The sequence below is a fragment of the Heteronotia binoei genome, chromosome 5 (genome assembly GCF_032191835.1).
Source record: "Heteronotia binoei isolate CCM8104 ecotype False Entrance Well chromosome 5, APGP_CSIRO_Hbin_v1, whole genome shotgun sequence".
Lineage (NCBI taxonomy): Eukaryota > Metazoa > Chordata > Lepidosauria > Squamata > Gekkonidae > Heteronotia > Heteronotia binoei.
Window position 1 is genome coordinate 105,836,039 of NC_083227.1, and position 11,969 is coordinate 105,848,007.

Consider the following 11,969-nt stretch of genomic DNA (forward strand, 5'->3'; position numbering starts at 1 on the left):
TTTAGCTTTACCCAGCCACTTGGTTATCAGTATCTCTGAGCTCTAACTACTGAATTTTAGTTTTAGTCTTTTCATAGCTATTTTATCAGTATTTTATTATATTTTAAATGCAAATATGTTATATTCTACTCCTATTAGGGATTATCTCAGTGGGTATTAATCTGGGAGTTTTATTAGAGACATATTTTAACTTAATAGCAGCCTGTAGTTTACAAGCCCTATCTTAAACATAAACCCTTTATCTTACTAGGGAGTATTTTATTATTTATTCAAGTATTTATTTAATGCACTGGTTTTATACAGGCTATTCCCCAGGGAAAGATCAATAATAATGGGAGGGAGAAGTGCCAGCTGCAAAGTAAAGTAAAACAGAGGAATATTTTCAGCAGCTTTCACCAGCTGTACTCGCTAAATTTGCCTCTTTACTAAATGATGTACCAGTTTTGAGGATTGTATATTGGCCCCCTCCCAGAACCCAATTATTGACAGGAAAACTTTTGATGAATTATTAAAGCAGAATGCTACTAACAGGAAGAGATCTAAAGAGGAGATTGCAATATTTGCATTGGTGACACAACTGATTGCAGAGACTTTGCAAAAAGTCTTTGAAAAGATTAAGTTTCTAATGGATCAGTTTCAGGTCTTCCTGGCTAATTTGCAGGTGGGGGAAATTAGACATGAAATTGAAGTAGAGTTAGGCACAAACCGGGAAAACTGTGTTTCATTTTGGTTCATGGTTTCTAATGGATCAATTTCAGGTCTTTCTGGCTAATTTGCAGGTGGGGGAAATTAGACATGAAATTGAAGTAGAGCTGGGCACAAACTGGGAAAACTGTGGTTCATTTTGGTTTATGATTCATTTGGTCACCTGATTCACCTGATTGGTTCATGTTGATTGGTGGTTTTTAAATTTCCCAAACCAATTCATGGTCCATTGGTTCAAGAAGGGGTAGAATGGCCCCCAAGTGGGCTAGAGAGACCAAACTTGTGGCAAATTCTTCAGCAGACTCTCCTGTACTTGTTCTCCAAGTTTGCTGTGAACTGGATTTGGGGAGCAAGTTACAGCCCTTCCCAAAGCAGGTGCCCCTAGGTGGCTTGTTAGTTTGGTAGAATAGCCCCCTAATGTTCTAGACTAGAGAATCTGGCAGCAGACTCTTCAACAGATTTTCCTCTGCCTGCTCACCAAGATTGGTTAGAATTGGATTTCGGGGGGCTGAGTAACAGCCCCCCAGATCAGGTGCCCCCAGTTGGTTTTGGTAAACTGATAGAAATCAAACATTAAAACAAAAGCTTATGATTTAATAATAAGGGTGATGAAGCCCAGTCAAGGAATACGTTTCCCAATGTCTCAGCAAGTTGGTTTTGAAAGCCAAAAAATAAAACAGCCACACTGGCATGAGCAGAATAACTTCCAGCAGAATCACTAAATTTTGAAAAAAAGGAGGAGAAAGGAAAGCAACACACATGAACCTCTGCAGCTCAGGTCCCTGAAAACACAAGGCACAAGGAAGTTGGATTGCTCTCTGTGATTAAAAGAAATCAAAGACCATCAAAATAACAAATTAGGATTCAAAATAAAATTGTAGAAGTAAGGCAAGAAATAGAGGGGGGGGGGGTGTTTCCTGAAACCAGTAGGGCACAAAGAAGTGCGTTCTTTGAATAAGTAAATCCCAGCAATAACACATAAGTTTGGGGGAAATAAACAACAAAAAACAACACAAACCACAGAGGAGCAATTGCCAACACCTTCCCAGCTGGGATAATTAAAATTGTCCCACAATGTGGGGCTGGAGGACAAAAGGAGTCCTAAACTCTAGCACACAGCATTAGCCAAATCAATAAACACATGATGCAACAAACTCATGCAGAAGCTGCTTGCAAAGTGAAAGCAGCTGACAAAGAGCGTAGCAATAAATACTATCTGCTCCCATGGGGCAGAATAGAAGTTCCACGATGGGCTCCCAGAGCTGCCAATCATGCTATGGACAACTGCTATGGGTGTTTCTAGGGTTCCCAGAAGCCCATCTCCAGTGTTGCCTATGAAATGATTGCACCAGCACCAGGCTGTCTGGAAAAATGAACCAATAATGAACCAAATGAACCATCTAGGACAGGGGTGTCAAACTCATTTGTTAGGAGGGCCAGATCTGACATAAATGGGACTTTGTGGGGCCAAGCCATGCATGTCCTAAACTTTAATGCCAGATAGAAGAGATACAGACTTTATAGAGGACACAGGCCAACACAATTAAATATATTAATTTTAAAACTTAAAATACAAACATACTTAAAACTCTTGCAATATTTTGTTTAAAACAGAAAGGGGGGATAGCGGGATTTTGCACTGCAATTTTAAAAATAAACCATCAAGAAAAAGCACAAAGATCACAGCAGAAACTTTAAAAAATAAAATGCTCTCAGCCTGGGAAAACATGATGGCAAGGCATTGCAAGCTTCTCCCCCCTCCCCTGGGTCTACTCAGGTTAACAATGGCTCTCCAGTGTCATATCCCTCTTTGATTGTGGGTTCCCAAGTTAGAGTCCTCACTAGGCACTAGTTATTACTCCACGGAGAAGAGATAAAGCTGGCTCAAGGCATCAACGCTTGGTTTGTAACAACACATATCCAGAAAGCTTTAGCTGGCCATAGGAACGCTGGGAAGTTCCTCTCCATCGAAACACATAGACAAAGTTGCAAAGAAAACGTGGAGTGGATTTTCTGTTCACCTTTGCTCTGTCCATAAGCCTGAGTGGGAAGTTCATTCTGCATTTTCTTTGCAGCTTTGCTTTCAGCTTTAGCCTCTACAAAGAGAAGGGAAGGTCACCTCGGAGCTTCACAGGATGAGGACAGGAGCGAGGAGAAGAGAGCCCTGCAGGCCTGATTGAAGCCCTGGGTGGGCCAGTTTGGCCTGTGGACTGCACGTTTGACACCTCTGATCTAGGAAACCGGCCATTTTGCTTTCTGTTTCACGCACAACACAATGAAACAAACTGGTTTGGAATGAACCATGAATTGGTCATATTGAGCACAAATCACGATTCATGGTTCATTTTGTATCCATGCCTAGATTGAAGAGCAGCCCTGTGGCACAGAGTGGTAAAGCAGCAGTACTGCAGACTGTGGTCTGAACTCTCTGCTCACGACCTGAGTTCAATTCCAGCGGAAGCTGGATTCAGGTAGCTGGCCCAAGGTTGACTCAGCCTTCCATCTTTCCGAGATCAGTAAAATGAGTACCCAGCTTGCTGGGGGGAAAGTTAGGGTTACCAATCCCCAGGTGGGGGCAGGGGATCCCCCGGTTTGGAGACCCTCCCCCCGCTTCAGAGTCATCAGAAAGCAGGGGGAGGGGAGGGAAATGTCTGCTGGGAACTCTGTTATTCCCTATGGAGATTTATTCCCATAGAAAATCATGGAGAATTGATCTGTGGGTATCTGGGGCTCTGTGGGGGGCTGTTTTTTGGGGTAAAGGCACCAAATTTTCCGTATAGCATCTAGTGCCTCTCCCCAAAATACCCCCAAGTTTTAAAAAGATTGGACCAGGGGGTCCAATTCTATGAGCCCCAAAAGAAGGTGCCCCTATTCTTCATTATTTCCTATGGAAGGAAGGCATTGAAAAGGTGTGCCGTCCCTTTAATTGTGATGGCCAGAACTCCCTTTGGAGTTCATTTATGCTTGTCACACCCTTGCTCCTGGCTCCGCCCCTAATGTCTCCTGGCTCCACCTCCAAAGTCCCCAGATATTTCTTGAATTGGACTTGGCAACCCTAGGGAAAGTGTAAAAAAAAAGACTGGGGAAGGCAATGGCAAACCACCCCGTAAAAAGTCTGCCGTGAAAACATTGTGAAAGCAACGTCACCCCAGAGTTGGAAACGACTGGTGCTTGCACAGGGGACCTTTCCTTTCCTTTCCTAGATTGAAGAAATCATAAGAAATACAGTTGACACTATGAACGAAAATTTCACCCATGTTAGCCTGTTACTTAAAGAAGGTGGAAAGAAAACACTGAAGACTTCATTCACAGAATTCCCAGCACCATATCTGCTTTGGCTTTAAAACTCAACAAATTCAGCATCCAGTTAAGAGGTGCATGGGAGGGAATTCCAAAACAAGGCTCCATCATCATAAAATTCCTCTCTGTTGCAGCCACCCATTTCATCTTTGAATGTGCGGGGCACTTAGAGAAGGACCCCTGGAGAAGATCTCAACTGTCAGGGAATGTCATCTGGAAGCAGAAAATTGTTTAGGTACTCCCATTCTGGAGTCATTTTAGGCTTTAAAACAGTGGGTCTCAAACTTTCTGACACAGGATCTACTTCTAAACATAATGTAATTTTGGAGATGGCTCTTCAAATTACTTCCATGCTACTTTCTCCTTCTTCAGCATAAAATACAGGAATTTCAAACCAATTAATATTGAACAAGTAATATTTTGTTTTTCATACTTAGTATTTATAAATATCTAACATTGAGCATCATGCTATATTTTATAGCTATTTTGAACATTATGCAGAGAGAAAAATCAAAATTTTTCCATTAAGCTTCCCAGAGTCACCCCCTCCCAACTCCTCCTCCATTGTCCTGGCCTTGCAATCTACCTGCAAGAGTCTCAGTCCACTTTTATGTTTGACTAACTGTAGGAGAACCACTGCTTCAAAGCTAAGAATTGTATCCAGAAACAGTGTAGTTCTTCTAACACTATCAATATGCGTTTCACCACATAATCTGTACCAGTCAGCAGTCTTGCTGTTATGCTTTGCAGGACACATTATAGTAACCAAACAGTGATGCGACCAGAGCATAGAACACTTTGGAAGATATTGGTTTTCTTTCCAAAGAAAGGCCACAGCTGGTATACCAATTAAAGCTGGTTAAAGGCACTGATATAGACCTGACTTCAGACACAGACCAAAGAGTACCCCCAAGCTATGAACCTGCTATTTTAGGGGGAGCACAATCTCCAGAACATGCCATCTGCAGTAGTATTATGTTTCAGACAGTGTATAAGCTTGACCAGGTAATATAGTCTAATCAGAACAAGGGAGTCAGATACTTAGAAATGAGGCTAAACTGGAATTAAACCATTAGGTTCCCCCACAACCTGACATCTGATCAATAAAGAAAAATCCATCCAAGCATATAACCAGCCACATGCGCGAGGACCAAGGTGTTCTGGGACAGCTCAACATGTGATGTGGTGACCATGAAGCCATAGGACTACTGGGCAATGAAGTCCCCAAGTACTAAACATTGCAGAAATCTCAACTCCTTCAAACCCTAGACCACCTTCCATATCTCCATCTGTGAGACTCTTAAGCAGCAGGCAGGGCCATACAATATTAGAAGCTAGAATTGTCTTCAACAAAGCAGTTGGAGAGGGCAACAGAATCACAACAGATCAAAGCAACTCTCCTCCTTGGCTATGTAATTCTGGCTGGTACTGCACCAAGATACTTTGGAAGATAACTAGGAAGACCCCAACATAGATCCTTTCTAGTCTCATCCAACTATGTCTTGGTGATACAAGATAAGTGGACTATCTAGAATGTACTAATGCTTAGATAATAGACATTTGAATCTGCTGACCTTTATCAACAGTGCTTTCAATTTGATAGAATAGTGATATGACTATCCAAGTAGCACAAGTCATTCAAGAAAAGAACTAAACAAGGAAGTAGCCCATCTTCCACTGCCTTATCTTCCCCTGGTTATAACAGGGTATGGGAGCCTTTCTCCCCTCCACATGGGTAAAGATGATGCCCATCTGATCCCCTGAAAATCCACCTTTCTCCATCACTTCTCAGAGTATTTCCTACTTCCAGCTTCTTCTGACAGAAACTATGTGCTTTTAAACAGCTGTGCAACTGTTAGAAATTTAACAGCTGCAACTTTTCCTGCTAGGGATGGAGAAACAATATAAATTAGAAAATTTAAAAATCACTTTATACAGGATCAAGCATCTGCAATATAGAAATAAAATCCCCACAGTATTATTATGACTATAATGTTAAATTACTGAGAACTCAGTTTCTCAACTTACCCTTTTCAAATATGAATTTATTCACGTTATATGTTGATATACTCTACCATACAATGCATAATTATAATTTCTACAGTTACTGTGTAATCTGCTTGCTTCCAGGATGCTTATCAGGAAGGAATGAAGGCAAGTGTTCTCCTGTGTTTTTGTACCTGCCTACTTTTTTCATTGGTATACTGCTTCTGAACATGAGGTATCAAAGCAATCCAAATTCTGTACCACACTTCAAAACTGATGTCACAAAAACTGATGGAAGCCATACAGTTTATAAAGAAATATTTAATGTGCATGATTTATTCTGGTTGCAAAATCTAGGATTTCAAAAAAGTGAAGCTATTTTGACAAGGCCTGTGGTAGCAAAATGAATGCCCTGAACTTCAGAAAGCCAGATTTTATGAAAACTTCTGCAGTGTGACACATGGATGCAAAGGCACATTCCCAAATCCTTTTAAGGACTATCTATGATCTAGCCAATCAGAAAAGACTGAGCAATTGTCGACTAGTGGTTGTGTTAGCAATTATGCATTTGTGATGTACTCTTTCTTTAAAGCTTTAGCTTCCCTTGGTTTTTGTTTTTTGAGTCTGTGTTTAGTAAGAGAGAGGCACTTACCCTAGCTGGTTGGATGTGTGAATAACATCTATGCTAACAAGACCACGCATATAACAGCATTCGAACCTGAAAGGCTGAGAATGTGACTTACCGTGTGGGGATTATCATAGTAGACAGCAATGGAGCATAGCTTTGGAGAGACGCTGCAGCCCTCCGTAAATAGCCTCCCACAGTCACCATAAGGCCCAACCTGGAATTTGTATGCCACAGTGATGTTGCCAATGGGAGGTGAACCAGCACTAACCACCACTTCTGAGAAGATCCCCGAATAAACAGCAAAGCCAAAGAGCGTCAGCAGCAGAAGTATAACCAGTGCCGCAAAAAGTCCAATCAGTAGCCAATCCGACATGGCTCCTGATGCCTCAAGCTCCAGTTATTAACTAGAGACAAGAGAGAAGGGCAAAAATTAGACAATGTTAAAGTAAACTGCTTTCTCCTAGAACTGCCACTTCTCACAATAACAATGTCTTTCACTCTGACTTTTATGAGCCCATATTGATTTTGGAACAGAATTCAGTTGTGGCTCTTTAGCAAATGTACTCCAAGGAGGGAAAAGTTCCACCTCAGCCACTGTTTGTTCAGCTTGTCAGGGAATAAGGACCACATCCTAGTGTACACTGCAAAGAGATTAGGTTTGTCACTCTCTAGCAAAAACAACTGTGGAAAGGAAAACCAGTGTCCTTGAAAAAATAATACTGTTGATTTCCCTGTAGCATTTATAATAGTGACTGGGATGACGATGGGGTTGTGCAGACTTTGGTCAACCAACCACCACTTACTATTCCTGTCATGGCAGGGGCAAATGTCCCTCCTCCATACCTGGATGCAGCCAGGGAAGAAAAGGTAACAAACCTTCCCTTTTCCCTACAACTACGTTTAAGTGAAGCAGTTGATCCAGTAGAACAAACTTTATATTTACCTGAGAATCGGCAGAGTAGATTGCCTAGCAATAGTTCATTGTCTCTCACAAGAACCTTTGATCCAAGATTAGCTTCCCTGAAACAAAAGAAATCAAGATCTTATTGGCATCCTATTTTCCTGAGTCTGAGTTCAGCAGAATGTCACCTGAGCCAGACAATCTGCACTGACCCTCTCAGTGTGAACAAGGCACTCTGTGTCCTCCTGACTTCGGACAGAACTACTCATTGTAGTTCTCAAACCTACATTTCACTGACTAACATGGAGGCAGAAGAGAGGACCATTTACAGGACAGCAACAACAGCCAGAAAGGATGCATAACCCTTCCCCACCAAATATCAATCCTCTCAAGTCAACTTTGTACATTCTGTTCCTCAGCTGCTCTCAGAAACAGGAGTAAGCTCAGGTGAAGGAAAGTACATTATTAACTTCACAAAGATCCTCTGCAAGCATCCTCAGTCTTCAAGATTTTCATTGTTCCATTCCCCACCAACAGCTATAACAAAACCACAAAACTGGTTACTCACTCTGTCAGTACAATGAATGCCCCCACACCCAGAGAAGTACTGGCCCAGATATAAGGTTGAACTGGTTCCTGCAAACTGGGAGATCCTCAAGATAAACAAGACTATCTTGTGCTTTTAAGACATCAATCTCACAAGAACAACAAACAAACACAAGGGATGTGCATACAAGCTACAAACAAACACAAGGGATGTGCATACAAGCTACAAACAAACACAAGGGATGTGCATACAAGCTGTCCATATGCTGTCTGGGAACATTAACAGTGGGCAGCAGCCTGAATGTTTAAAGCCCCTCAGCCACGCAAGGCTGGTGTTAGCCGCTTGCTTCCCTTTAGCCTGGTCCTAAAGGGAATTACACCTGGAGGACATGTATTTTAAGGTGCACGTGCACTTCCTTGCACCCCTGTTCAGCTCTCATAGGATCCTTGAAAAGTTTAAGGACTGCAGTAGTACTGAAGAATGTACACTCTCAAATCATTTTTATCTCCTCTCAAAGAAGTCCCACCACAGCAGTTCTGCTCAAGCAGAGCACTTTCTAGCACGAACAGAGGAGCTTCAGTAATTATAGACACAAACCTCCAAAAACACATATTTGAGCGCAAACACCTTTCTACTTGCATTGCTTAGAGGCATCTAAACCTGTGTCCTATTGAAAGTCATGCAAAGTAGACAGACATTATCTGCCCTTGTATACACATCTAATTTATGCCAGTGATAGCTGATCCAGTGTATTACATGCAGAAAAGATTACTTCCACACATCTCTGCATATTTTGAGCAGGATGACAAAATACTGTAGCAGGAAATGTGAGAGTGAACAAAGGAAACATTATCTACTTTGTCTTGTCCCTCCTCTTCCTCCCATGCTATTTTAGAACTCATCCAGGAATAAATGTAAAAAAATTATATTCTATGTAGAAAAAAGACATAAGGGCTGGATGGGATATTGCCTCTACAGTTGTGCTATTTTTAGCACTACTTCCTTAAATGGCAAAACTGACACACTGTGGATTCTCTAGCACTAAAATGGGGACAAAATATCAGCTATTAGGGCTTCAGTTTAAATTTCAACCTGATGTAGAATACAATTTGTGACTGTCTGACTAGGAATCAGTTTTGTATTCCTCCTGTCATGAGCAGGATGGCAAACCCCTTTCTTCTGGAATCACATCTAAGTGAGAAGATCTTAACTCTTCTTGTTTTATTTCTGAGGCTTACATCTGGGGGGAGGAGCACAGGCACTGAGAATGTAGACCCAGATACAACATATTCCAGGAAACAAGAAAGAAATCTTACTCTAAAGAACTGAGACAGTCAAGTCTATTATGGCAGGCAAGCAGCAAAACCAGTAAGTAATAGAATCAGGCCACTTGCTGTCCAAGGGCTATTTGAAACTGCAGTCAGCACCCAAATCGCATTTGCCCCTCTCTGTTCAGAAAGCTGTTTAGTTGCTTCAAACTGATCCTGTTTATTTCAGCCGCTTTCTACTTCCTGGTTCACGTGTACCAGCTTGATGAGATCACAGTGCTCGTGCACAGCTCTGAAAGTCAGCATGCATTTTTACAACCATTCCTTAAAGAACCAGGGATGCTTCTACCACTCTTTTTGATAAAGATTTACTCCAGAAGCAATTCTGCCTGTGATATGAAGAGGGAGATCGGGAGACTCTGTAAGAACCTAAAAGGAGCTTTGGTTCCTTTTAGAAGTTCTCAGCGAACTCTGTCTACATGAACTATAATCCTCTGTCTGTGACAGCTGTAGTGCTAATTGTCATGATACAAATAGATGATCACAACTTCAAGGAAAGGCTAAACAACCAAAATGGAATGAACCCATTGGCTTGGTGTGATCAAAACACCAATGCAGGTTACAAAGCAGGTTACTAGCTGTTGCTCGCCCAGTTCTCCTAGCCAGCACAAACAAGGATTTTCCATTTCAACATGAACTGTAATAGCCGGTGAAGTTCTTTGTAGACTTCAAAAACCCTAAAGTACTAGAGCACAGCAAAGATGTTCCTTGAATCACATTTACGCAGCTGCATTCTCCCTGCATCACCCTAGGTTTTTAGCTTACTGTATTGGACATATTTGCAGTATTTTGTCTGTCAGAACTTCATCTCTTGGGCCATATAAGAAAATTGAAACTGTCCAATGTTTCAAACCAACAAATTTCAAAGAAAATGTTTCAAAACACAATGCAAAGTTTTACAAAGTTTTAGATTGCCATTTGGGGAATGTAATTTATTTCATTAGGGTTGCCATCTTTTTATCAAGAAAAGTTTTGCCTAGCATGTAGATATAATGAAGGTTAAAACACAAATCTGCTAAATTTCCACTTGCTACACACTTGTTATAAGCACAGGACTGACAACTTGAGAAGTTATATAAACCTACTGTAAGCTTCCAGCATTAGACACCTTGCTGATGTACAATATAAATCTATGCACAAAGGAATACTTTGGGATGGGCTACATTCAAAAGAACAGAAATGGGAACCCCGGGGCCCTCATGTTAGTTGTTTAGCTCTTCCCCAAATATTCCATGTGAAAACAAAATTAAATAATTTTCTGAAGGTTTTAGGGGGAAATAGCCCAACTGCTTGACTCACTTTCTTGCAACAAGTAAAGGTTACTTATAGTAAAACAAATGGCTGATCTTTATGGGAACTAATCTCAGTACGTGAATCCACCCTCTACAGTTGTTTGAGAAAATGTCACATTCCAAAGAAGTAGGTCTGTCAGTCTGTTGCAGTCGAAACATAGCACCTTAAAGACTAACGTGTTTATTCCTGCAAAAGGTTTTGTGAGTTAGAGATCACCTCATCAGCCAATTTGTTAGCATTTAAGGAGACACAACACAAGGGGAACAACACAAGTCAAGGTTCTCCATTAGGATGTGCTCAGTATTAGCGTCCTCTTCTCAAATCCTCCATAGGCTCAGTTTCCACAGCCCTATCGATCCTCCTTAAACCTTCCCAAAGGATCTAGTGAGTGTCAGGTTTGCCCTTCTCCATAAAGATCCCCCCACTTCTCTTAGGATCTCCATACAAATATTTAATGGAATGGCAGCTATCATTTCAGGGATCTACCCGCACGAATCCTCCTCCAACAAAAAAAAGAGGGGGGGGGGGTCACCAACGCCGCCTGTCAGATTCTTTTGGGATCTCCAAAGAGGTTTTGGCCCTTCACATTCCTCCTTCCCTGCGCCTCCCCCCCCCCTCCGGGAGATAGCGAGTGGGATCTCCTCACTCCCCCCGGCTCCCGCCCTGCGAGGCTCGCTGCACTTCCCTGTGGGCGCCCCCAACTCACCCCCCCGGGCAGTGGGAGCAAAGCGGAGCCGACTGGGCACTCACTGGCAGCTCCCTGCTCAGTCACAGGCTGAGGCTGGGCTCGGGGACGCGCCCTGGCTCGGCGGATGGGAGGCGCGCCCACGCCCCGTTGTCGCGCCCGGGAACGCGCCATGACGAACTGAGCCCCGCGGGATGGGGTGGAGTTAGGAGCGCTTGGGGAGAAGGACTCACCCGCGCCAGCCTAGGCGTCACGCTGGCTGAGAGGAAGGTGTTTGTGGGAGGACTGCCGCTGCCTGGTCCTGCCCCTCATGACCAAGAGCCGGCGGGGAAAGCCGCTGGCGGGTGAGGTGGCACAAACACACACAGGGGGCTGCAAGTGATTAGGTGTCGTCAGTGAGGGGGCGGCTGCTTCTGGTTCTTTTCGGTAGGCTACCGGTGGTAACTACTACCTCAACTGGCTGAGGAGGAAAACGAACTCGTGGCACGCTGCCACTCCTACCCTAATAGGGTTTCTTCTGCTTTTATTTTCACACAAGGGTTGCCAACTCCGATTTGGGAAATGTTTGGAGATTTGGGCATAGAGGGTGGAGGGAA

At 42.8% G+C, this 11,969-nt stretch overlaps 1 protein-coding gene across 2 annotated transcripts in view; it reads right to left on the minus strand.

The window, feature by feature from the left end:
• TEX264 (testis expressed 264, ER-phagy receptor) overlaps positions 1-11,542 on the minus strand; it is a 239,966-nt gene extending 228,424 nt beyond the window's left edge. Inside the window, exons 1-3 of one of the 2 annotated variants that reach the window (XM_060240004.1) lie at positions 11,439-11,542; positions 7,563-7,639; positions 6,735-7,023 (exon numbers count right to left, since the gene is read on the minus strand). In XM_060240004.1, the coding sequence (XP_060095987.1) occupies positions 6,735-6,992 (258 nt within the window). In that variant the 5' untranslated portion in view covers positions 6,993-7,023; positions 7,563-7,639; positions 11,439-11,542. Of the gene's footprint in view, positions 1-6,734; positions 7,024-7,562; positions 7,640-11,394 lie in introns of both variants that reach the window. The other variant, XM_060240005.1, reaches the window with a different exon arrangement.
• Positions 11,543-11,969: the final 427 nt, after the last annotated feature.